General features: G+C 42.0%; 1 protein-coding gene across 2 annotated transcripts in view; it reads left to right on the top strand.

Moving 5' to 3' along the window:
- Positions 1-227: 227 nt before the first annotated feature.
- Positions 228-27,574, top strand: part of BCAR1 (BCAR1 scaffold protein, Cas family member) — a 106,995-nt gene continuing 79,648 nt past the window's right edge. For both annotated transcript variants that reach the window (XM_075281784.1, XM_075281783.1), the window contains exon 1: positions 228-819. In XM_075281784.1, the coding sequence (XP_075137885.1) occupies positions 808-819 (12 nt within the window). In that variant the 5' untranslated portion in view covers positions 228-807. The remainder of the gene's footprint in view (positions 820-27,574) is intronic.

Below are 27,574 nucleotides of genomic sequence, written 5' to 3'. Positions count from 1 at the left end.
TGTCATAATCCTGTCAGAGATCCCATGCCTTGTAGCTCCAGACTGTGGCAGTCTCACACCTCCTTTACCACAGGGAGAGAGAGCTACCCTCCCCCTATACTCATTAACATAAGAAAGCAGAGCCAGCCAATGGCAGCAGCTCCTGAAAAGAGGGGTCTGGGCTGAGGCATTGATGGGATAATGTTACCTCTCCCCCGGAATCTCCTCCTCTCTCTCCTCTCAGTCTGTGGAAGAGGCTGCTGGAGAGACAGCCAGGAATACAGGGAGACTGCATGAGACACAAAGAGCTGGACGCTGCTTTTAATCATATGAAGAGAAAGCCTGGAGGATCAAGAGACAAACAGTGATATTAAGAAGGACAGGAATACAGAGGAAGTGCCTGGGAGGAAGCCGGGAACACCGTCTTGGCAGCTCTGGATAGGAGACCAGAAGCCAGGACTGCAGATCACCCCGCTTGTCTGAGAGTAGCCCCAAGGTCCTGGGATCTATCTACTGACCATACAGACTGGGTGAAGATGACCGCTAATAGTGACCAAATTCACTGACCAATCGCTCTAGTCAGCAAGACAGCCGGGGAAGAGAAACAGAGGGACATACTGTCATATCCAGTCTTGCTACATTGCATATACCATTCATAAAGAGGATTGGTGACAGTCATCCTGAAGGGAGATGCTTGGTATAAAGTAAGAAGGAGCAGAGAAAGTCTGTGGGGTCCAGATCTGGTACTGAGAACCACCTTGGGATAGGATTATAGTAGATCGGTACTAAACAGCTGGATTACAAGTGGATCCCCATACAACAGAAACAATGAACTATCTGGTAAGTACCGGCATTAACCCTTTATGTCCTGTCTTGCTTTGTTTCAACCAAGAGGTATTCAATGCGGGGACATATAAAAGTGAGTAGAGCCTCAGCAGATGGATATGTGTGCAAGGTGAGACAATCAGAAGGAATGAGAGATCACTACAAAACACTTAAAAGAAATGAGATGGGCATAATATATGAAGGATATGAATGTAGTCTTAAGGACACCAGACCTACATGCCCCAAGATTTGTCGTATTTCCCAGATATTGCCACACATTCTATAGCTTCGGGATAGAAATGAATATGTAAACACCATACATGTACAGATTTGCTGTTCCCAATACCTTAAACCACAACAATGATCAAGAAACTAGATTGTTCTTTTAACCACAGACTTAAAATATTACACTATAGCCATGCAATAATTGTCCAGGTCTCACTATTTTACCTACATGCATCTCATATGGTCATCTTTAAGGTGTCGTAAAAACAGAGAGTTATCAAATGTTGGAATCGAAGGTGTCCCATGAAATTCTAAGTGCTCAGGGCCATGAAAGACTGCCATTGCCCTGACAGGGAGAGCCAAAAAGTATGAGAGAGAGACAGCAAGCAGAGACTACAATGAGACAGAGACATCAGTCTAGGGACTCTCATAAAGGCCTGCAATAAAGAATAGTGAGTGTGCCAGAAAAGAATTTGGAAGATTCAGCAAAGACTGCCAGGCGACCATACATATAAGACGGCCAAGAAATACTTGGACGTTAGTGACTAACACACCACAGTCAGGAAGCAAGCCAGTAAAATATGAATAGAATCGAGACTCCTACTGGATTATAAGAACATTGAGACAGCGATTTTATGTATCACAACACTCTTATGTATATACTAATGGGGTTACCTGTATAGAGTTATACAAGAGTCTGTATGATGATGTATTCCTTAGGTAACCACAAAGCTGAATGACCTGATATTCATTCAGTACCAGAATGCGCATTCGATAATTCAATATATTCTGTAACATTTTGTAACAAAATCTGTACAGTATTCCTATGGAGAATTGTTCGGTCTACAAAGATAAACCTGCACAGATGCATTTATGTATTGGCCCCATGAAAACATTTTGGATGATTTTAAGTGAACACTTTTCTGGGGGTAAAATGATCAAAACTACTGGAAACAAGAAAGATGATGTAGTGGCTCATGGCGACCAATAACGTCGCTGCGTTTATTTTCCATTAAGGAAAGGAAGAATCTGATTGGTTGCACTGACCAAATACTCCAGGTTGGAAAATGTCACCTATGACTTACATAGCAATAATAAAGAGAAATCGTAAAACGGCGGGTTTAGTAAATCTTTGAACTAACAGACTGGATTTTCATTGGTCCAAAACACTCCTATCTCCATGTCAATGGCCACCATGTTATGGTTTGAAGTTGGTTATCTTGCACTGTTGTATATGGAGGTGTTGTATATGGAGAATAATAATTATATATTGCTTGGTTAAATAAAAGCCCGCTCAGACCAATGATGTCAAAAAGTCCATCTAAATGGAGTATACTACTGCTAAGATGTAAACTGTATGGGGACAAACCACAACAGTCGCTTGCCCCTATACAGTTACTCCAGACAGTGTGAAGGCCTTGATGTGTTACATCATCACTCAGTTCTTGATATAGGTCTAACAGGGGCCCATGTAAAAGTCCCTTACACTGAGCAGCTTCTTAATGGATATAGTCTGCTACTGTACCACCAGGGGTGTAGTCATAGGGGGTACAGAGGTAGCAGACGCTACCAGGCCCTGGACTCTGAGGGGCCCCTAAGGTATCTCTACCACATAATATATACTATTATTCTAAATGGCAAGGTAGGTAGGAACGCCATTACAGATTCTGCATGGAGGCCCAAGAGCTTCTATGTACTATATCTAGTTGTACAAATATAGCCATATGTGCTTCCTTGGTGTAGTCAGTCAAAAATGCAATTCCCTTAAACAGACCCTTTTTGACCTTCTGACATGTCATACTAAATCTTCACAGTTCTTTGGGATTTGTTGTTAGAGTAGAATTCCTGGGAAACTGTAGAACTTCTGGCTAGGGTTAAACTAGAAGCTAGCACTTTGAGACAAAAGGACAGCGGATTTTAAGGAAGTCCAAGGAATTTTAGGAATGTTAACCTAAGAGAATGGTAGTACTTTGTAGGGGTAACTTCAGTCAGCTGCTCCAGAAAACAAGCATTCCAGGGGTTAAAAAGACAAAGTTATACTGTCGTCTCAATATTACGCTAGCATCAGAGAATTATTAACATAGGCCTTGTATCAACATGAAATGTTCTTCACAAATGAAGCTATTAAGGCAGCTGTTGCAGTGCAATAGCTATGGGGGCTGCAGAGGTGGCCATGATGGATGAATGAGTAAAGGCCACTTATGGGAACGAGAGTACAAAACCGGCCATAGAGGTATAGCATATAGTATATGTCTGCAGTACTGAAAACTGGTGGCAATCTTCCTATCTGTCAGTATAGTTATTGTCCTGGCTTGTGAAGTCATGTGTAGCAGCTCATAGAGGGGCCCTAGTATATATTGTATACTGTGGTGTAAGAGCTTTATACTAAACCTCTGTATACAAGATTACTGGAAATGGGGCCTTGCACGACCAATGTGCACAATATGCGGGCCTACTCCTACAGTGTTATGTCTGCATAGAATCTTCCAGATAACATCACTATAAACTGCAGATAATGTTTATAGGAGTAATTCATTCTAATTCTATTTTATTTGTTATTTAGTCATACCAGCCTGATGTTGGAATTGACACCTACAACTTTTTAATGTCATTTGCGTTATACTTAGAGGCTAAAATAAGAATCCTAGATATACAATGATATAGAATAATAGACTGATAAAGGAAGTCTTCTTCAAAGTATGACATGTCAGAGCTGACGGTACTGACGTAGAGTAAGATGTATCTTAGCACTGTTGTACCCTAAAGATATGAAACACTCCATAGCTTCCTGACCATACTTGGATCACCACGGGGCCTTGAGCTTGGTCCTCCACAGACAGAGTTAATATTAATAACAGTTATTTAGTATAAGGAAAACGTTTGGTTTTGTACCGTGTTAGCCAGTGGGTATGAAATATGAAAAACAAAAAACTTGAGTCTTTAGTAGAGATGAGCGAGTAGTACTCGATCGAGTAGGTGTTCGATCGAATACTACGGTATTCGAAATACTCGTACTCGATCGAGTACCACTCGCTGTTTGAATGTAAAAGTTCGATGCAGAACCAGCATTGATTGGCCGAATGCTATACAGTTGGCCAATCAATGCTGGTAGGCCTTTAGAAGTCTTCTCTGTGCAGCTTCCCCGCGGCGTCTTCCGGCTCTTCATTCACTCTGCCAGGCATCGGGCCTGGACAGAGCCGACTGCGCATGTCCGCTTGTAGTGCGGACATGCGCAGTCGGCTCTGCCCAGGCCCGATGCCTGACAGAGTGAATGAAGAGCCGGAAGATGCTGCGGGGACACTGCAAGGAGAAGACTGCTCGGAGGATCCAGCCCGACCCTCACTCGTGGACTTGGCAAGTATAATTTGATCGAACATTGCCTACCCCTGAAACTAGCATTTTCCCCCCATAGACTATAATAGGGCTCGATATTCGATTCGAGTAGTCGAATATTGAGGGGCTACTCGAAACGAATATCGAACCTCCAACATTTTACTGTTCGCTCATCTCTAGTCTTTAGTAGTTGATACCTTTTTTAATGGCTAACTAATAATGATGACAGATTACACGCTTTCGAAGCACTTGGCTTCTTCCTCAGGTATATATAATATATTAATAATTAACATATAATAATAGTATATGTAATATACCTGAGGAAGAAGCCAAGAGCTTCGAAAGCGTGTAATCTGTCATCATTATTAGTTAGCCATTTAAAAAAAGGTATCAACTACTGAAGACTCAAGTTTTTTGTTTTTTTCTATTTCATAACAGTTCTTTATTCCAGCTCTTAGAGTAGGATCCTGAATACGGGACCTGCTTTATCATCCTAAAATTTCACAAGAGAGAACTTGAAAAAGGGCAAATCCAAAGCCAAACATGTTCCATATATTTTCCATTTTTACCACAGAAAACCCCGACTTGTAGGACAGATCATTGTGGTTTCATTAATAATAATCACATTTTAGGACTAAAATAGACGGTGGTTAGAAAATCCAGATCCTACAAATTTACATTGCAGAGCAGGACTGAGGCTAGAAATGAGTCAATTTCCTTTTGGCACCAGCTCAAATCTCTGTGAATAATTGGCCCGGATCTTGGTATTATAGAATAGTCGGCATAGCTTAACCTCTTGCAGCAAGTGGGCCTCACTCCTATTACTGTATAGACCAAGCTGAGCATTAATCATTTACCAACAGATAACAAGCTGTAAAGCAAACAGGATCTGTGGGTGGATGGAAGAATTGTACATTTACAGCCAGCCGTATGATGTATTTCTCAACATTATATAGCCAATTGCTTATATTGGTGGCCAATTACTCACATACTATAAACATTCATTGGATGACGTCACAAGTATTTCTGCCTGTTCTCTGTACTGTAATGAAAGCCTGGAATTTCCTTTGCTATGGGAAAGGTTGGTCACAGAAACTTCTGTCTTTTAATCATTTTGATGGAATGTAAGGTTGTGTCATAGTTATTTTCCAAGTCCAGGAGGTGGAACAAGAACATTATCACTGATTGTGCTCTTTTATAAGGGATTATATATGTATATGCTGTGGTAGACCTATGTATATAGTTGAGGTCCAATACACATTAGAGAAAAGTCATCTGAACTCACTGAATGTCTTGGGTATATTCAACTCCTAACACTTTAGTTCTTCCTGAAGATAAGAGGTGTCTAGAAGCTTTGTAGGGTTTACTCACAATGGCCAATGTGAAGCTCAGAATATGTGCCGACTGACAATATGGAAAGTCGATCAGCATCCAACAAGTATTGGCTGATTGTAGCCATGTTTGGACTAACATTTGTTCCAAATCACTGTGTGTGTAGGTCAATGGTTTAACACCACCCATGGCACATGTATCATGTGCCTCATCGACATTCACTTTCTTCAGTGAGCCCTAGCCACAAGATGGACAGGTAGAGGACCTATCCTGAGTTCTGAGTTTTGCCCCGCATGCACGGGACTATCATAATACATGGGCATATGTATGGGGCTATTACAATGTAATGGGTCAGTGTGCTAGCCATAAAAACAAGCGTTATAAGACAGTTCACTCTTTCACTTGAAATCAAATACACTTTTGGGGTGAGTAGGGGGATACAGGTGTATGGTTACCTTTAGCTGTCTTAAAAACAGCTACAGTCCTATGAAAAAGTTTGGGCACCCCTATTAATCTTAATCATTTTTAGTTCTAAATATTTTGGTTTTGCAACAGCCATTTCAGTTTGATATATCTAATAACTGATGGACACAGTAATATTTCAGGATTGAAATGGGGTTTATTGTACTAACAGAAAATGCGCAATATGCATTAAACCAAAATTTGACCGGTGCAAAAATATGGGCACCTCAACAGAAAAGTGACATTAATATTTAGTAGATCCTCCTTTTGCAAAGATAACAGCCTCTAGTCGCTTCCTGTAGCTTTTAATCAGTTCCTGGATCCTGGATGAAGGTATTTTGGACCATTTCTTTCTACAAAACAATTCAAGTTCAGTTAAGTTTGATGGTCGCCGAACATGGACAGCCCGCTCTCAAATGATCTGAAAACAAAGATTGTTCAACATAGTTGTTCAGGGGAAGGATACAAAACGTTGTCTCAGAGATTTAACCTGTCAGTTTCCACTGTGAGGAACATAGTAAGGAAATGGAAGACCACAGGGACAGTTCTTGTTAAGCCCAGAAGTGGCAGGCCAAGAAAAATATCAGAAAGGCAGAGAAGAAGAATGGTGAGAACAGTCAAGGACAATCCACAGACCACCTCCAAAGAGCTGCAGCATCATCTTGCTGCAGATGGTGTCACTGTGCATCGGTCAACTATACAGCGCACTTTGCACAAATAGAAGCTGTATGGGAGAGTGATGAGAAAGAAGCCGTTTCTGCACGTACGCCACAAATAGAGTTGCCTGAGGTATGAAAAAGCACATTTGGACAAGGCAGCTTCATTTTGGAAACAAAAATTGAGTTGTTTGGTTATAAAAAAAGGCGTTATGCATGGCGTCCAAAAAGAAACAGCATTCCAAGAAAAACACATGCTACCCACTGTAAAATTTGGTGGAGGTTCCATCATGCTTTGGGGCTGTGTGGCCAATGCCGGCACCGGGAATCTTGTTAAAGTTGAGGGTCGCATGGATTCCACTCAGTATCAGCAGATTCTTGAGAATAATGTTCAAGAATCAGTGACGAAGTTGAAGTTACGCCGGGGATGGATATTTCAGCAAGACAATGATCCATTAAACACCGCTCCAAATCCTCAGGCATTCATGCAGAGGAACAATTACAATGTTCTGGAATGGCCATCCCAGTCCCCAGACCTGAATATCATTGAACATCTGTGGGATGATTTGAAGCGGGCTGTCCATGCTCGGCGACCATCTAACTTAACTGAACTTGAATTGTTTGTCCAAAATACCTTTATCCAGGATCCAGGAACTGATTAAAAGCTACAGGAAGCGACTAGAGGCTGTTATCTTTGCAAAAGGAGGATCTACTAAATATTAATGTCACTTTTCTGTTGAGGTGCCCATACTTTTGCACCGGTCAAATTTTGGTTTAATGCATATTGCACATTTTCTGTTAGTACAATAAACCTCATTTCAATCCTGAAATATTACTGTGTCCATCAGTTATTAGATATATCAAACTGAAATGGCTGTTGCAAATACCAAAATATTTAGAACTAAAAATGATTAAGATTAATAGGGGTGCCCAAACTTTTTCATAGGACTGTATATCTACTTGACAGACTGGCCATGACCTGCAATGGGCCAACTATGCATCCTAGCTCATCGAGGGTCCCAGTGATAAGGCTGCCATTGACCAGATATGCTTGGCATCGCCTACTGATATCTCTTTATTTTCTATAGTGAGAAAGCCACTTCTCATTTCATCTGGAAATATTCTGATACTAATTTGTACATAATTTATGGAAATATCCTTAATTAGAACTATAGTTAATTGACAAATAGAAAACTTGCGTTGGCAGAAAATATCCCACAATATTACCAACATCTGCATGGACTATATGCAAACACGTAAACCTATTGTCACTTTCCTCAGGGAATAATGTAACAACAATAGAAGGCAAACATGTGGAGCGTTTATTTGGAGACATTTGTCTGAGTTGGGTTCTTCTTTCTGGCATTTTGTCCAGAATCATGTAAAAATAATGTGATACAAGTATATCAATATTGCCTTTGGTAAGGTTCCCAGAGTGGTGCTGTCAGTTTCAACCAGTAATTCTCAAATCAGAGACTGTCCAAACAATGGCTCAGATTCTGGCTTCAGAATGCTAAGTAAAGGAAATATATGGAAAGGAAATGAGTGATGGGGAGAAGAGAGATCCAGATGGTATAAAGACTCAGAAAAGGGAGTACCTAGGATACATCTGATGTACTTCGTACGTATAATGTTCATACATGAACTAGAATTAGGTGCCCAAGTAGCTGTAATAAGTAACAATTGCCGTTATGTATACCAAGCATTTAGTTCTAACAGCAACTGGATCAACACATTGTAGCATGTTGAGGAATTCCGTTTTTTCCAGGGTTATTACTGGATATATAATGTAACAGGGGCATTTGGTTTGATTTTGTTATTTGAGAATATACATACACAGTTATATATGTAATGACTACAAACTAAGGAAAGGGGTTTATAGATCTGTATATGACCAGTTCAACATTGAATTACAGTGGATTCCAGTCTATCGTCCACTGATCAACTAAGGGCAGAGGTTGTCACTGTTCCTACTGTGGTTCTATATTAAAATCCAACTAGGGTAACTTCTGTATTGAGGTTGTGCTCCTCTTTACATGGAAACCCTCCAGATACATTGCCTTACCATAAACATATTGATATGGGCCTCAACGGAGACAAGGATCTGACTAATGGCAATCTCTGTACACAGCACTGCAGACTGTTAGCTCTATATAAATGAGTAAAACAAATAAAAATACTAATTTAGGCTGCACATTGGTCAAGGAGTAACTCTAGCTCTGGATGCCACAATACAACGCCATAGGAAATCTGGTCATTTTGGCAGAAATACCTTGGTGTCCCTATCTGAATCATTTACCTTAGTACCCGAGAATGAAAAGAGTTGTCACCCCTGGAAAACCTTAGTAAAACTTCTTAACATCCTTATGATTTTCCATCCCAGCTATTGATATACTGATGGACTGCTCTTTGGGGTCTGACATGGGGCATGACAAGCACCTCTCGCCTTAGTGCTTCATGCCATGTGTTTCTGCTTTTGGACCTGTGCTTTGCTTACAGTGTGAATCATATTGGCGGCTATTTTAGTAAAACCACATATGTATAAACTGTGGACTTGTGGATTCATTCCTGCATACATACATAACCGTCATGTAAATCAGTGGTCTCTCTTATACAAGCAGTGACCATTGCCTGGAGGGACAAAGAACTCTTACAACATATTATACTCTTACTATATACACATTGTTGTTTGGTTTTCATGTCCTCAGGGTACTTTGAAGACATGATCATGCAGGTGTTGTCTTCTGACAAGTCTCAACCAAGATGCTATCTGAAGCCGTGTTCAAGCATTCCTCTTTAGCCGCATATTTTCTTTTATTGATATAACCTTGCTCTGTACACGTACTGCACAATGTTGCAACTAGGAAGGAAGGTGCAACAGGAGCTGTATGACCCACGGAAGTGGCTGTAGGACATCCAGCTCTAGCCTTACGGGAAACAGGCTTTTTTGTTTAACCATTCCTCTGCCAACAAGACACTATGAAAAGTCCCCACTGCTAGAATGTTATTATGTTTTCTCTTCCGCAGATTTCCTTCAGAATCCTTCCTTTGTGTATTTCAATAAGGATTCTATTAGTAAAACAACTGTTATCCTGTTACGTTCAGCTTTAATACCGAAAACCCTTGTTGTTCCATATACCCTTTTTAATTGGTGCCATTTACAATAATGGTACACCTAGTGGCAGCAGCTAACCCCATTCAGCCAAATCGAGCATGTATTTAGATTGTGATGTTAGGCCCCATGTACAAAACAGTGAAAAACAGAAATGTAATGGACATTTTCTTATCATAGAATGATATTATGAAAACATTTTGCTTGAAGACATATTAGGAAACTTGAGATCTGATATGCTATGCCTACGCTACTATTCAGACTATATATAAATACCCATTAAGGTGTCTGTCACTCAACATGGTTGAAATTCAGTCTTCTAGCAAGATATAACTAACCTTTATAACTTAGTAGAAAGTGACAGATTATGGACTCCAGCTAAAGGCTGTACATCAGTATATGTCAATGGCTCAATGGTTAGCACTGTTGCCCTGGAGGACTACTGAATCCAACCAAGGAGTTTGTATGTTCTCCCTGTATTTGTGTGCTTTGACTCTGACACACCAAAGACATACGGATATGGAATTTAGATTGTGAGCCATATATAGGACAATGTCAGTAAAGTGCGCATGAATATGTTGGTGCTATATATGTAAGCTGTGCTGTTACTAAATGGCATGGATTACATCCATGTGCATCCATAGCCCCATTCACTAATATAACTGACCACAAGCTGCAAAATGGACAAGGATTGGATCTGTCCTGATTTTGCTCCTTAGATAGGACTGTGAAAATACATGGTCGTGTGTATGGGGCCTTAGAAATTAATGGGTCAGTGAAAAACATGGCTTGCACATGGTCATGTGCATGAAGTCTAAAGCCTGGTTCACATCTGCGTTTGGTATTCCGTTCAGGGAGTCCACTTGGCGACCCCCCTGAATGGATCACTGAACACATTGACAAGCAGTGAGCTTATGAAAGCACATGTACCCCATAGACTATGATGGGGTCCGTGTGTTTTCTGCACATTGTCCACACGAATCATACGGAGAGGAAAATAGAACTTGAAGTACTTTTCTCTCCTCTCTCCCATTATAGTCTATGGGGACTATGTGCTTTCATTGCTCACCGCTTGTCAATGCTTTCGGTATTCCATTTTGGGAGTTCCCAAGCTGACTCCCCGAATGGAATACCGAACGCATGTGTGAACCAGGCCTAAGGGAAATAAATAAATGTATCTTTGGAAACTAGCTGCAGTCCTGCTCACATGGCATACAGTATAAAGATACCATGGAATCAATGCTATAAAAGATCATTTTCCTATGACTCATGTCCTTGTGGTGCTCTTGTGTTGCTATAAGGCAATCTATACTTACATGGCTACACGGTGTTAACAAACTGGGTGACTTATAAGGAAATATAAAGAAATTCCCTGTATGTAGTCAAACACTAAGAATCTTCCGGAATGTGATGCCATCTCCTTAGCATTAACAGACTTCTTATGAGCCAATTGTAGGATAAGGTTGTATTTCATAATGCACTGAATAGCCATTGTCAGGCTCTGTTAAAGGGCAAGCTCATAAATTCTCCTTCCTGACAGCGGTGAGCTACTGATGCATTCTGGGTAGTGACATGGTTTAACCTCCTGAACTTTTTTTTCACACAATGGAAGGTAAACACGTATTTATCACTGGCATGTGACAGACCTTCCTGGAGCTCCCAGTACCATACTACAATACATATAGATTGGTATTCATCATGTAATAGACACTAAGTGATACATATCAATCTTTCTTATACTAAAGGGTCGTTATAAGGGATTATACAATTTATAAAACAGATGTTTATCCTTAGGCTAGGCCATCCATAATACAAGGAACATTCAGCTGTAGGAAGGGGCAGCGACATTGTGGCAATACTTTGGTCTCCAGTACATAGCCCTCTACTTTCATAGCATCTGTGCTTGGTATTGAAGCGTTAGCCTGTATCCCATATCATATAATATTTTCAGGTATTTTAATAGAAATGTAACAATGACCATTGGTGATTCCAATACCAGTAAATATATGTAGATTTATTGCAGTTGGTTGTATATATAAAGTAACTCCTAGCACACCCAAATATCTTATATCCTCTTGTGGCATTGACAAAGAGGACCCTCCACATTGTTCATACGTGGTTAAATACTATACAAAGTGTTATTTTTTAATAATAATGAATGACAATTGTGAATATTATGGATATCAAATACGCAAAGGTTTAATCTCAAGAGCAGGAACTTGAATGTGTACAGTCCTGGCAGAGAAAGGGTTGATACTATAGTTTATTTAAGGTGACCTTTGCAGAATGCATTTCCTTTTCCTTATTTAAGTCTCAATGAGATGTTAGCTTTATATATATGCCCCTACCCCTGTACCACTCCCTGCTGCTCTCCTGCTCACTACTACGAAGTCTAGGATGCCACATAGAAACACTCTCCCTGAACCAGAAGAACCTGGGTCTAGTCTACAATATACCATGTGTTACGTAGTGGAATAGGAACACAGCACAGTCCATATTGTTATTCTTAGTTCATGAACAGAATGCCAATACAATAGTAACTAGAACAGTTCTAAGAAAAACTGACCACTGCAATATACTTCTATATAACCATTCAGATTGATATACTGTATTTGAGGACAATTGGGCACCCAGCATTGTTTATCATGTATAAAAACATGGTAGTGGACCCACAGCAGAAAATAATGTGCACAATGGAATTCGCACTGTATGCCTTTATACATTATACTTTATACTGAATACTTTATACATTACATACAGTATATTACCTGTGTCTGAGTTTTAATCAAAAGTTTAAATATCTGCAGGGTCTTGCTGGGCAATCTGTTCAGTGGCATATAAGCCTTCATAGGTGGCTTTATCAATAATTTATTTATTTTTTTGCTTTTTATATCTTAATTATGGCTACTGCACATTTTGCATTTCTGTCCGAGACGTTGGGTATGTACAATGCAGAGCAGTCTGCCCTCCTCCCCACCCACTATTACTTCTGCTGGTTTCTATACAAGTAATTCTGCCAGAAGTTACTGTAGAATAGCAAATAAAGCTGAGAAAAGCCCAAGTGAATGTAATATAAAAATCTAAGGATATTGGAATCTAGGTTATGATGCAGCCAAAAAGACACAGAAAAAGAACACAAAGAAAGCTGCTGATGTCTATGACTAACATCTCATGAATAACAACTCAAGCAGCTATTCAGAAGTAGATAGACTCACCTTACACTCTCTATGAGTGGGGAGAAGCTGTAGAATCCTGCAGCTGTGTACAGGCAGTATAAGCTATGTAGACATGTAGAGATTGTGAATAAAGATCTGTTCCTCCCCTCTCCACTCACTGTGTGCCTCTCCTGACCCTGATGGTTTCTAAAGAAGGATTTTTGGTTGAGTATAGCCTGGAAGTGTTGATCCAGTAGGTGCCACTGCCTCGGTTCCTGGAGTGTCTTCCCAAAGCCAAGGCACTTTCTGGTGTTGCATTGTTGAAGTAGAGGCAAACTGTGCCCTTCTATATGCAACCCTAACACGCTTGGTTTGACATGGCTATATCAGGTGGTGCCTCCTACTAACAGTCACAGGAGGCAGCATAACAGTCAGTACCTACTGAATCCACAGCATACCAGACAGTACCTGATTTTACCCACTACAGTCTAGCATCTAACATGGCATTTCCCTAGTAACAGGGATTGAACAGCAAATTAGTGGCATGAACTTTAGATAAGAAAACATGAATTATGTGCATTGCATCACATGTTCTATTTAATGAGCCTAAGTTGCCTATAAAGGTAATGGCCATGTAACTAAGCCAACAGCCTCTTCTGGGGTCGTCTTAGGTTCAGATTTGTGCAGTTTTTAAAAAATAGAAATTATATTTTGTCAGGGATACACAGGGTAAGTTCTCAATGGATAACCTGTGAGTTACAAATACAGAGTTGCCAGTGACTATCTCACTGTGATGTACAGTTCCAGTATAATAGATAAGATTTATTCAAATCCCATCCACTTAATACAGAAAAACAAACCTGCAGTGCACCGTTTCTTACTACGAGCCACTGCTTTATGATTATAAGACCAGATTTTGTAATCTTCTATAATGCTGTAAGGACTACTGTCCTATATGGAAAGCAAGATTACAGATCGGATCTGTAGTCCCCCGGTGATTCAGTGTCCAGTCTGGGAAATACAATGAACATACAGTCCAGATTTCCTGAATTGAAAGTGGCTGTGTGAAGCAAGCCTTGGTCCTAGGCTCCATGGTGATATTGCATACATTGATTATCATGATTATCATACTGTCAGAATATTGTAGTATGCAATGGTACATTGTATTATCACTGCTCTGCTCAGTTATTAGGGGTAGCATGAAATTGTATCACATAAAATGTATAGTGATTGAATTTTCTGAAAATAATGTAAATTGGAGTTGGTCTTTCACACTTGCGTTTGGGTTTCTGTTCGTGGGATCTGCCAGGGCTCTACCCGGTTTCCGCCTTCAAAATGCGGAAATAAAAGTCGTACTTTTCTCTTCTTATTTTTTAAGCATGATGATGAACGGAATGCCTGAACGGGCAGCCAGCGCAGGTGTGAACCTAGCCTTAAAGAGTTGTAGTTTGTATACCACATGACACTACATTGAATATATTGATGACATCACGGTTAAGTGATAACTCCTCCATGCTGATTATTATACTCTTATAATATATTGGAAGGCTGGTCTATAGGCTTCTATGCAATGAGGCCCATTTGTTATAGCTTCCTATGCAATCCATTTGCTACACCAACAGATTATAGCGTCAACATTTCCATGGAAAGATCCAGCTAGCTAGCAGAAGTTTTGTTGAAGGGACTACTAGGGAATGTGTGAATGTGCAGCCGCCTATTGTGTCCTATTAATGCTGTCCATGGGTAGGCAGAGGTAACACTAGGTCATGGGTTATAATTAGAGATGAGCGAACAGTGTTCTATCGAACACATGTTCGATCGGATATCAGGGTGTTCGCCATGTTCGAATCGAATCGAACACCACGTGGTAAAGTGCGCCAAAATTCGATTCCCCTCCCACCTTCCCTGGCGCCTTTTTTGCACCAATAACAGCGCAGGGGAGGTGGGACAGGAACTACGACACTGGGGGCATTGAAAAAAATTGGAAAAAGTCATTGGCTGCCGAAATCAGGTGACCTCCATTTTAGACGAATAGTGGATTTCAAATCCGGGTCATATGAGAATGTGAACTTTGTGACTATGAGACAGGGATAGCTGTACAGGCAGGGATAGCTAGGGATAACCTTTATTTAGGGGGGAATGTTATTAAAAATAACTTTTTGGGGCTCTATCGGGTGTGTAATTGTGATTTTTGTGAGATAAACTTTTTCCCATAGGGATGCATTGGCCAGCGCTGATTGGCCGAATTCCGTACTCTGGCCAATCAGTGCTGGCCAATGCATTCTATTAGCTTGATGAAGCAGAGTGTGCACAAGGGTTCAAGCGCACCCTCGGCTCTGATGTAGCAGAGCCGAGGCTGCACAAGGGTTCAAGCGCACCCTCGGCTCTGATGTAGGAGAGCCGAGGGTGCACTTGAACCCTTGTGCACCCTCAGCTCTGCTACATCAGAGCCGAGGGTGCGCTTGAACCCTTGTGCACACTCTGCTTCATCAAGCTAATAGAATGCATTGGCCAGCGCTGATTGGCCAATGTATTCTATTAGCCTGATGAAGTAGAGCTGAATGTGTGTGCTAAGCACACACATTCAGCTCTACTTCATCGGGCTAATAGAATGCATTGGCCAGCGCTGATTGGCCAGAGTACGGAACTCGACCAATCAGCGCTGGCTCTGCTGGAGGAGGCGGAGTCTAAGATCGCTCCACACCAGTCTCCATTCAGGTCCGACCTTAGACTCCGCCTCCTCCGGCAGAGCCAGCGCTGATTGGCCGAAGGCTGGCCAATGCATTCCTATGCGAATGCAGAGACTTAGCAGTGCTGAGTCAGTTTTGCTCAACTACACATCTGATGCACACTCGGCACTGCTACATCAGATGTAGCAATCTGATGTAGCAGAGCCGAGGGTGCACTAGAACCCCTGTGCAAACTCAGTTCACGCTAATAGAATGCATTGGCCAGCGCTGATTGGCCAATGCATTCTATTAGCCCGATGAAGTAGAGCTGAATGTGTGTGCTAAGCACACACATTCAGCACTGCTTCATCAAGCCAATACAATGCATTAGCCAGTGCTGATTGGCCAGAGTACGGAATTCGGCCAATCAGCGCTGGCTCTGCTGGAGGAGGCGGAGTCTAAGGTCGGACCTGAATGGAGACTGGTGTGGAGCGATCTTAGACTCCGCCTCCTCCAGCAGAGCCAGCGCTGATTGGTCGAGTTCCGTACTCTGGCCAATCAGCGCTGGCCAATGCATTCTATTAGCCCGATGAAGTAGAGCTGAATGTGTGTGCTTAGCACACACATTCAGCTCTACTTCATCAGGCTAATAGAATACATTGGCCAATCAGCGCTGGCCAATGCATTCTATTAGCTTGATGAAGCAGAGTGTGCACAAGGGTTCAAGCGCACCCTCGGCTCTGATGTAGCAGAGCTGAGGGTGCACAAGGGTTCAAGTGCACCCTCGGCTCTCCTACATCAGAGCCGAGGGTGCGCTTGAACCCTTGTGCACACTCTGCTTCATCAAGCTAATAGAATGCATTGGCCAGCACTGATTGGCCAGAGTACGGAATTCGGCCAATCAGCGCTGGCCAATGCATTCTATTAGCCCGATGAAGTAGAGCTGAATGTGTGTGCTAAGCACACACATTCAGCACTGCTTCATCACGCCAATACAATGCATTAGCCAGTGCTGATTGGCCAGAGTACGGAATTCGGCCAATCAGCGCTGGCTCTGCTGGAGGAGGCGGAGTCTAAGATCGCTCCACACCAGTCTCCATTCAGGTCCGACCTTAGACTCCGCCTCCTCCAGCAGAGCCAGCGCTGATTGGTCGAGTTCCGTACTCTGGCCAATCAGCGCTGGCCAATGCATTCTATTAGCCCGATGAAGTAGAGCTGAATGTGTGTGCTTAGCACACACATTCAGCTCTACTTCATCGGGCTAATAGAATGCATTGGCCAGCGCTGATTGGCCGAATTCCGTACTCTGGCCAATCAGCACTGGCTAATGCATTGTATTGGCTTGATGAAGCAGTGCTGAATGTGTGTGCTTAGCACACACATTCAGCTCTACTTCATCGGGCTAATAGAATGCATTGGCCAATCAGCGCTGGCCAATGCATTCTATTAGCGTGAACTGAGTTTGCACAGGGGTTCTAGTGCACCCTCGGCTCTGCTACATCAGATTGCTACATCTGATGTAGCAGTGCCGAGTGTGCATCAGATGTGTAGTTGAGCAAAACTGACTCAGCACTGCTAAGTCTGCATTCGCATAGGAATGCATTGGCCAGCCTTCGGCCAATCAGCGCTGGCTCTGCCGGAGGAGGCGGAGTCTAAGGTCGGACCTGAATGGAGACTGGTGTGGAGCGACCTTAGACTCCGCCTCCTCCAGCAGAGCCAGCGCTGATTGGCCGAATTCCGTACTCTGGCCAATCAGCACTGGCTAATGCATTGTATTGGCTTGATGAAGCAGTGCTGAATGTGTGTGCTTAGCACACACATTCAGCTCTACTTCATCGGGCTAATAGAATGCATTGGCCAGCGCTGATTGGCCGAATTCCGTACTCTGGCCAATCAGCACTGGCTAATGCATTGTATTGGCTTGATGAAGCAGTGCTGAATGTGTGTGCTTAGCACACACATTCAGCTCTACTTCATCGGGCTAATAGAATGCATTGGCCAATCAGCGCTGGCCAATGCATTCTATTAGCGTGAACTGAGTTTGCACAGGGGTTCTAGTGCACCCTCGGCTCTGCTACATCAGATTGCTACATCTGATGTAGCAGTGCCGAGTGTGCATCAGATGTGTAGTTGAGCAAAACTGACTCAGCACTGCTAAGTCTGCATTCGCATAGGAATGCATTGGCCAGCCTTCGGCCAATCAGCGCTGGCTCTGCCGGAGGAGGCGGAGTCTAAGGTCGGACCTGAATGGAGACTGGTGTGGAGCTATCTTAGACTCCGCCTCCTCCAGCAGAGCCAGCGCTGATTGGTCGAGTTCCGTACTCTGGCCAATCAGCACTGGCCAATGCATTTCTATGGGGAAAAGTTAGCTTGCGAAAATCGCAAACTGACAGGGATTTCCATGAAATAAAGTGACTTTTATGCCCCCAGACATGCTTCCCCTGCTGTCCCAGTGTCATTCCAGGGTGTTGGTATCATTTCCTGGGGTGTCATAGTGGACTTGGTGACCCTCCAGACACGAATTTGGGTTTCCCCCTTAACGAGTTTATGTTCCCCATAGACTATAATGGGGTTCGAAACCCATTCGAACACTCGAACAGTGAGCGGCTGTTCGAATCGAATTTCGAACCTCGAACATTTTAGTGTTCGCTCATCTCTAGTTATAATATGTCTATATCTGATTAGATTTTTTTCTTTTCTTGGATGGAAATAGACAGAAATGCTGCATTTTGGAACGTGTTCAAAACAACTAACTGAAGGTGGAACAGGAAGAAAGTCAGCCACGTCTAACCTTGTATAGATATTTTCCTGACTTGTGAACCTCAGTAACACTTTTCCATCCATTTATATTCAGACTGAATAATTGATATCCTTATATTGCTATAGAGATGTTATAAGATGCTATTTCACGCTGAAGGGGTTGCAGCTGTAGCAGTTACTACTGAGCCCTGGATCCTAAGGGGGCTCTAACAGTCCCTCTGCCATATAAAATATAGCATTACTATAAATGCCACTAGGTAGGACCCCAATACAAGTTCTGAATTGGTGCGCAGGAGCTTCAAGTTACGGTTCTAGTTGCAGATGTTACGATAATAGGTTTATGATGATCAATTCAATATATTACTTTATGGGGGCTGTAACATATCTCATCAGACATTATCAAAATGCATATGGCATTTTGGAGATAGACAGAAATGCAGAAAAAATGGTAGTATTAATTGTATTTTATGGTATTTTTTTAGCTTCCACACCCCATTGAGACTATGAGAAAATGCAGAATTTTCACAGGTAAATATGTATATGCTGCGTTTATGAAAAACAGCTTTTCTGCAATATGCGAATGAAATTACTGAAAATTTAATTCAATTTTCTGGTACTGTAAAACACAGCAATTTTTTTCTGCTGTGCAGGGTTGAGTAGAGAATGGAGGGTACATGGAAACTGAGGGCAGGCAGAGGAATCATAGCAAATGTAGTTTGCATGTAAATAACCGTGATAAAAGGAGCAACAAGTAAAATAAAGCCAAGCCAGGGGTGCACAAGGGAGCAGTGAGTATTTAGCACTGCTGTGAATGTACTTGATAATTTTTGGAAGCTGGATAACCCCTTCAGGCCCGGGGACCCATGTGGCATAAGCACTCTGGTTTGCGGAAAAAACATGGTGTTTTACAGTCAATGTATAGTGGATGAGATTCTAGCGAATTATCCACACAGTGCGGGAAAATAAGCGCTGTGGACATACTGTGATTTCCAAAACTGTCGCAGTTTTGGAAATTACAGCATGTCGATTATACCTACAGAAACGCCAGCGGTTTCCTTATAGGTATAATGGAAGCAGAAACTTTCCGTGACAAGCCTCTCTTTTTCTCACAGTGCTTTTTGCTGTGGGACTCTACATGGGGTCTTAGGTTGTATTAACACCATTGAAAATGGCGCTGAATTTGGCGTGGAATCCGCGTAAGATTCAGCACTGAAAAAACTGCCTCCCATTGACTTCAATGGGTTCCTTTTTCTGCTAGCAGAATTTGGCTGATGCCATGCCAAATTCAGCGCCATTTTCCTCCGTGTGAATGCACCCTTGGTCTTAAAGAACAACATAAAATAATAAATAAAAAAACGCCTGGGGAAAAGAATGCTATTGAAAAACATGAAATTCATGGCTGAAAAATATTGAACAAAAAGCATATAAAGGCGACCTTAGGGCTTATTCGCATAGCTGTGTTAAGTCAGGGAATATATGGTCCATATGAGGGCCATATTTCCTGGACTGACCATAGCTATGTGGAATAGAGTTCAGTCCATTATAGTGAGTTCAGTGAGCTACAGTGATCAGGTTCCTACAGCTACGATAGAGTTATACAACTAGGCTTTTTTGCACCTAGGGAAAGGTTAGGTAAATCTGCTCTGTATTTAAATGACCCTCTGACCCTCAGTAGACAGGACACATGCCTCTATTGGATGCCCCCTCCACTGCTATGACATCACACATCCTCCTGGAGCAGTTGAAGCCCCGCCCCCAGTGCACAAACTCTCATTTGACTTAGAGTTATTTTTCTCCAAAATTGACATACATAACATAGGTTTGTTGTTTATCATGGTAATATGCTCTGTAAGGCCAGGTTCACATCTGCGTTCTGTATTCCGCAAGTGGTGAACCCTGAAAGCACACGGACCCCATAGGCTATAATGGGGTTTGTGTGTTTTCCACACAAGTCATGTGGAAAGAAAAGTAGTTCATGAAGTACTTTTCTGTATGCATGTTCTATACGGACACCGTGCGGAAAACACACGGACCCCATTATAATCATTGGCTCACCGCTTGTCAATGTGTTCGGTATTCCGTTCCGGGGGTCCCCATGCAGAATACCGAATGCAGATGTGAACCAGGCTTAACACGGTGGTGCAGATGTATATGCTTGGGGAGGTGATAGACTCCCTATAAGGCTAGATTTAGACATGCTGCACTCTGTACACAGGCTATTTTCCTGACTTTGACACAAAATATCCATCAGAAACTGCATTGAGTATTGGGTTAAAATGACGTGTGAATCCCCTACTATAGACTTGATGTCTGAGTAATCTGGGAAGGTGTAAAGTGTGGATAAACTGATCTACTAGTCACTGCCATCAATGTCACTCTGGGTCTTGTCTCACCTGCAATATGTGAACACTAGTGCTTGTATGAGATTGTTTGTGCTAACTGTTTGCATTGCCTCCTGCAGCGATTCCACTCCTACAGTAGCAGAGAGAACATGACACAGCTTCTGTAATGGCTCTGGTCAGCATGTGGTCTTTTTCTCCCCCCATTTTCACAACCCACAGTCATCTGCAGATCTGAAAGGTCTCCTACAGCTCTATGCTAATTTTGGTGTATTGAACCAGATCAGCTGTGTGGACCCTGCAGCAGAATACAGATCGGAATTAGCACACGTTGCTTTCTGACATTCACTAGTCTGGAGTGGTTAGGCGGCATCACACTACAAGCACAACGTGATTTTATTTAACCTATTTCACCTTGAGGCTTTTAGGCCGAGGCACCACATTGCAGAAAAGCTGAGGTTATTTTTTTTTTTTTCAGATTTTACAGCGTTTTTTTTTAATTTTAAACCAGGGGTGGATTAAACAGAAAGGAGAAGTATAAGGCTAAATTCACACAGGGAGCGTAATGGCAGATTTTGGCACAGAGTGTGATGCGGGCAGCCGCATCACTCTCAGGCCAAAACCCGCCTGCCACGACTGAAACCGCGACAGTCGTGGCTTCCCCCTCCGGAGTAGGCTCAAATGAATGGGCCAATCTTGGAGGTTGCTGCTGCCAGGCAGACGTCATGGCTCAACCAGCCGCGAAATCCGCCTGAAGAAAGCGAGCCCACTTCTTTTTTCCGTGAGTGGCAACATGCTGCTCACGGAAAAAAGTAACCTGGCGGTCTCCATAGACCACCATTGTGAGGGGGTGGATTATGACGTGGATTATGCGCCAAAATCTGCCCCCTCTGTGCCCGTGTGAACGAGCCCTAAGAGCTTGCTATATATTTCCTATTATTTTTCAAGGCACTCTTGACTTTAAAAACTGCAGCAAAATCTGCAACAAAAAAGCTGCTTCTCCGCAATGTGGGGCCTCAGTCGTATGTAGGTTTTCCAGAAATAAAAAACAACTGATACCATAACTCAATAACTATATTAGGCTAGGACTACAAGGTGACTTTGACCACGACTCCCATGTGTTGCCCTATTTTACCCATGTAAGTGAATGGAGTCCCAGATGCAGCGACTTCTAGTCTCAAAAAAATCCAGCAGTGCTCGATTTTATTGCAACTAAAAGTTGTAACTACAGTCCCCTTGGTGTATAGTGTAAAGTCATAATTTGGGGCACACATCATATTAACAGAAACTTTCAGATATCTACTAATAAAAAAAGGCAGAGAATGGTGTAAATTGAAAGTAGAGTTCCTTTCCTGACTACAGTTGAGGCCCCACGTTGTGGAAACAGATTTTTATGGTGCAGATTTTACAGCATTTTTTGAGTCAAAGTCAAGGATGGGAAATATATAGGAAGTACTAATACTTCTATCTTCTGCTCAATCCACTCCTGGCTTTGGCTCAAAAAACTGCAGCAAAAGCTGCAACAAAAAACATGCGTTTCTGCAATGTGGGGCTTCAACCTTAGACAGTCCAAAGTCAACCATGGTCTGTCCATAAATGACACAGCACTCACACGTCTGTGTAAGCACTGGTTCACATTTGCATTGGTAATCCGTTCGGGGAAGTCCCCATGGGGACCCCCCAAATGGACTACCAAACGCCTTGGCAAGCCGGGTGCAGTGAAAACATACAGACCCCATAGACTATAATGGGTCCGTGTGCTTTCCGCATGTCTCCGCAGTACTTCACGATCTACTTTCCTGTCCGCATGACTCGTGCAGAGACTGTGCAGAAAGCAGACGGACCCATTATAGTCTATGGGGTCTGTGTGCTTTCACTGCACACCGCTTGCCAATGCGTTCGGTAGTCCATTCGGGGGGTCCCCATGTGTACACCCCCGAACGGATTACCAACGCAGATGTGAACCAGGCCTAAGCTTCATTTGGTGGATTACACTTGGGAGGTCCAGCATGTTGGTGAACATTAGGTAAATCACCGGTTTACATATCCACAAATATAATTCTGAGTTTAGTTTTATAATTCATAGGTAAATAAAATAAGCAACAGAATCCTCTTTTCTATATAAATCTCAAATTTCTTTAGCTTTCTATCATATCCTATTGCTTCCCCTATAAGACGCTCCACAAGCAGCAGTCCCTTTGAGATCCCAGTAGTCTATGCATTCACTCTATAGATTAGAGGCTCACATGGACATAGTAGTTTAAGACTATGCAGAGGAATGAGATTGAGAACAAAGCAAGACACAGAGTTGCACAATAGCTGGCCACAAAAGTTACTGCAGAGAAACTAATTAGGTCTCCTGTCTGTTAGCACAAGTACAGAGACAATCCTGCATTGTCTGGAGCAGAGGAGTCTGGATTAGACTGCAGCTAACACACAAACAGCCCTGTGTGCCTCATCTGCCCAACTGCTCTGCACAAGATATATGGGACTAGTGCCAAGGATCTCATCTAGAGCTCACACTACGTCACATCCCAACTCACGCTACACATTAAGACCGGCCTCAAGCTTTCAGTCTTCTTGATGGACAAAAAATATCTAAAGGCATTTATGTGATCATAGCATTGTGGTTCATGGCATGGTTTAGCATTGACCATTCATTAGGAACATTTATTAAGCTACTTTTTCTGCACTACACTTCAGAACAGAAAAATGGGCAAAGTGCACAAGGCCTAAAAAAGCACATGTACCCGGTTGTGTGCTGTTCTGTGAAAAAAGAAATGTGATGCATTTCCACTGCGGTCTTTTCCACAGTGTTTTTTTGGCTGAGGCTCGCTACGTTGCTACATTGCAGAAATGCAGCTTCTTTTGTTACAGATTTTGCTGCATGTTTTTCTGTTTTCATGGACTATCAAAATATAGGTCACGTCCTGTTTCTGCCCGTTTTCACAGATCTTTCTTTACACTCAAATCTATAGAGGATCCATGAAAACAGGTGCCCCTATGGGTGCAAGACGGACATATTTTATGGCCATTTTGCACCTTGGTTCACTGAATGCAGCTGGAGGTTGGGCCCTACATTGCTTCTGTAAGCCGAAGCCAGGAGTAGATTTAGCAGATGGGAGAAGTATAAGAGCTTTCTATATATTTCCCATTCCTTATGTAGCTCCTCCTGGATTTGGCTCAAAATGCAGCAAAATCTGCAAGAAAAAAGCAGCTTTTCTGCATCATAGGGTCTCAGTGTTTTCAAAAACACATTCATTTTCGAATAATACAGCATGCTATTTTTAATTGTATCTGCTATATTTCTTTCTGTTGCATTTTTTTCTGCAGCATTTGTTTGCTGCATTTCATTGCATGTGATCTTAGCCTACGTCTATGTTTCTATTTAGATGTTCATTTTACATAAGGACCATGGATCTGTTGAAAAACTGAGAAATGCTCTATTTCAGGCTGTTTTGGGGACTATTTGCTTCTGTTGTGGCCCTCATGTGAATAAGGCCATTCTGCGGACTACGGACTGACATGGTTGTTTTTCATAGATGTTAAATCTTTGAAAAAAATGGCACTTTTGTGTACATTGGCCTTTACTGAGATGGCAACAGTTTTTGTCCCCCACTGTGTTAAGAGATTTCAAACTTTCAACATCACATCACAGATTACAAATGTGGCAACATGTAATTTGCAAGTGAATTTGCAAATGTATGCTTAATTTCATATAGAACTATGATGGCAGATAATCTCTAAGAATTGTTTTCAAGGAAATATATATATATATATATATATAGATAGATAGATAGATAGATAGATAGATAGATAGATAGTGATGTACGGGGGATTCAGAAGCTCTGGTTTCTTTCCCAAAAGCAGTCTTTATTGCAGCAGACAAGCTTACAGGTACAGGTAGTGCTGCTCAGCAGCTCAGCATGTCAAAACAAACAAATGAAAATAAAGACCTACGCCTCTCCAGTGACTTACTAAACGAGTTATTCCCTCACTAACCAGGGGGTCAGCCTACTGCTGACCTCCTAACAAACAAGGTTCACAAGTAAACAAGGGGTACACATACCCGGAACTTTAACTGCGTCCTTTTTGGCAGATTTTTCCCAGACTGGTTGAGTGTGTGTTTCAGTCTCTCTCTCCCTAACCAGCACACCTGTGCTACTTACAAAGCCCTGCTGGTCGGTTCCCAAGACTGGATTGGATTGCCCTGCAGGAATGGCCCGAACTTTACTCCAGTCCGGGACCTACAAGCTAAACGCCTGTGCATACTGCAACAGTCTTGGGGAAAAATAGCGGTTCTCCCACACTATACCTCTCTCCACTTAACAATATATATAGCAAACTGATGTATGTAAATGTGTAGCTCCAAAATACTAACTATATTAATACTCCAGACTCATAATGTTATAGGTTTTCCAGTGTAGATCAATATTTATGCCACATGTAATATTTGCAGCTTCCGATGTCACACTATCTGCCTTTCTGTGCAAATAAAAAAACAAGTCACATGGCGTCTAGCACTGAGAGTAATGCTCACAGACACGTTGCCTCTGTACATTGTATAAATTAATCCCAGTGGAAGGTTTCCAGGCAGGAGCTGCATGGAAGGAGATCTGAATCTCAGAGTCGCACATCCTAAAAATGGCTTTTGCCCCTGGCTTATATAAATAGGCTTCCAGGGTCTACAGAAAATAAATATCTTAATATGTTTTTGTTAACACTTCTCATCCTGCGAGTGCTAATTGGTTCAAGGGCCAAATTTACATTCAAGTATTTAATGAGTTATCACAGACCCAAGGACATGTCACGTGTAACATAAGTACACATCTGTAGCTGTGTCGTCGTCCCCCAATCTGGTATGCAGCCAACAGGAGAGATCGACATGAGCAAAATGGTTAAAATTCAGGAATAACTCAGCTGCTGCCCTGAAGCGAAGGTCCAGCTTCCTATGGAGTGGGAAAAGTTGCTTTTCTGGGAGGCTAAAGGAAAGTTTCCATAATGCAATGACTTTTCCCCAATGTTTATGTAAGTTCTTACAACCAAGTTGGTACAGATCTACTGAAAATTTTGCCACAAATTTGAAGGAACTTTTGTGGAATAGATTCAGTGCAATAATTTATCTTTGTTCATAGCTGCAATATGGTGCACATACAAATGTATGGGGAGCTACTGTAAAAATGCTAGGAAATAGAAGAATACTAGTATCTTTATTAGAAAAGTGCTTTAAATGGTATTTTGTGACCTCCCTATGCTGAGACTGACCCATAGGTGAATCCCCCCGGTTGGGCTCCTAGGCCTAGTGGACCCCCAACTCACCCTGGCATGGCATAATACACTTATTACTTCATACAGATACTCGCTGTGCAGCATCTCATCCAGACTATGCGTCATTATCATTTTATTGTCTATATATATATATATATATATATATATATATATATATATATATTAAGAAACTTCCCTATATATTTTTACATATTGTGGACTCATTGGGTGGCTGAAATAACATCTCGGTCATCCAGTGTGAGCCCCATCTTCTCCATTATACCACAGGGGTTCCCATCACCAGTCATCTGGCTACTACTCAAGGCCTGCAGCTGTGTGGGCACATATCCCAGGCTCACAGAGCTAAGAGGGCTACTGGCAGGACCCCAAGACAGAAACAGTCAGAGGCAAGGGCTACTACTGTAGGAAAAATGACACTATGCTAGTGAGATTTGGGAACGAGTGTTGGGAAATATTTGCATAAGTTTGTATAGTGGGCACCTAGAATGAATATAACTGGGCCATAGGCATCCCAGTCTAACACAGCCTCTGCTTCACAATAAATGTGCACAATAAATGCTTGATGTATAGTTATAGGTCTGCTGCTGCCTTTTTTAAAAAAAAATAAAAATCCTTTTGATGTGATTCTTTTTCATATTCCTGTTTTCATTTCTATCAAATGGCCATTTTCTCAGACTACTCTATGCAATGCACACTATGCTCTGGTCTGAGACATTCTTTTTGGAGGACAAGCCAAAAGCAGGAAGAAGTTGTTAGAATACCAAAGCACATAGGGTTGTCTAAAATACTCCCCCTGCTTATGTATTGACCATCAAGAGCAGAGAGGAGTGTTAAAGATTACCAAAGCACAATGTGCATATAGTAGTTTGAGAAGCCCATATAGAAGTCTGTGCATATAGTAGTCTGAGAAGCACATATAGAAGTCTGTGCCTATAATAGTCTGAGAAGCACATATAGTAGTCTGTGCCTATAGGAGTCTGAGAAACACATATAGAAGTCTGTCCCTATAGTAGTTTGAGAAGCCCATATAGAAGTCTGTGCATATAGTAGTCTGAGAAGCACATATAGAAGTCTGTGCCTATAATAGTCTGAGAAGCACATATAGTAGTCTGTGCCTATAGGAGTCTGAGAAACACATATAGAAGTCTGTCCCTATAGTAGTTTGAGAAGCACATATAGAAGTCTGTGCCTATAGTAGTCTGAGAAGCACATATAGAAGTCTGTGCCTATAGTAGTCTGAGAAGCACATATAGAAGTCTGTCCCTATAGTAGTCTTAGAAGCACATATAGAAGTCTGTGCCTATAGTAGTCTGAGAAGCACATATAGAAGTCTGTGCCTATAGTAGTCTGAGAAGCACATATAGAAGTCTGTGCATATAGTAGTCTGAGAAGCACATATAGAAGTCTGTGCCTATAGTAGTCTGAGAAGCACATATAG

This window comes from Leptodactylus fuscus, chromosome 7, assembly GCF_031893055.1.
Source record: "Leptodactylus fuscus isolate aLepFus1 chromosome 7, aLepFus1.hap2, whole genome shotgun sequence".
Lineage (NCBI taxonomy): Eukaryota > Metazoa > Chordata > Amphibia > Anura > Leptodactylidae > Leptodactylus > Leptodactylus fuscus.
The sequence above is the reverse complement of the archived record's forward strand: the minus strand, read 5'-3'. Positions and strand labels throughout refer to the sequence as shown.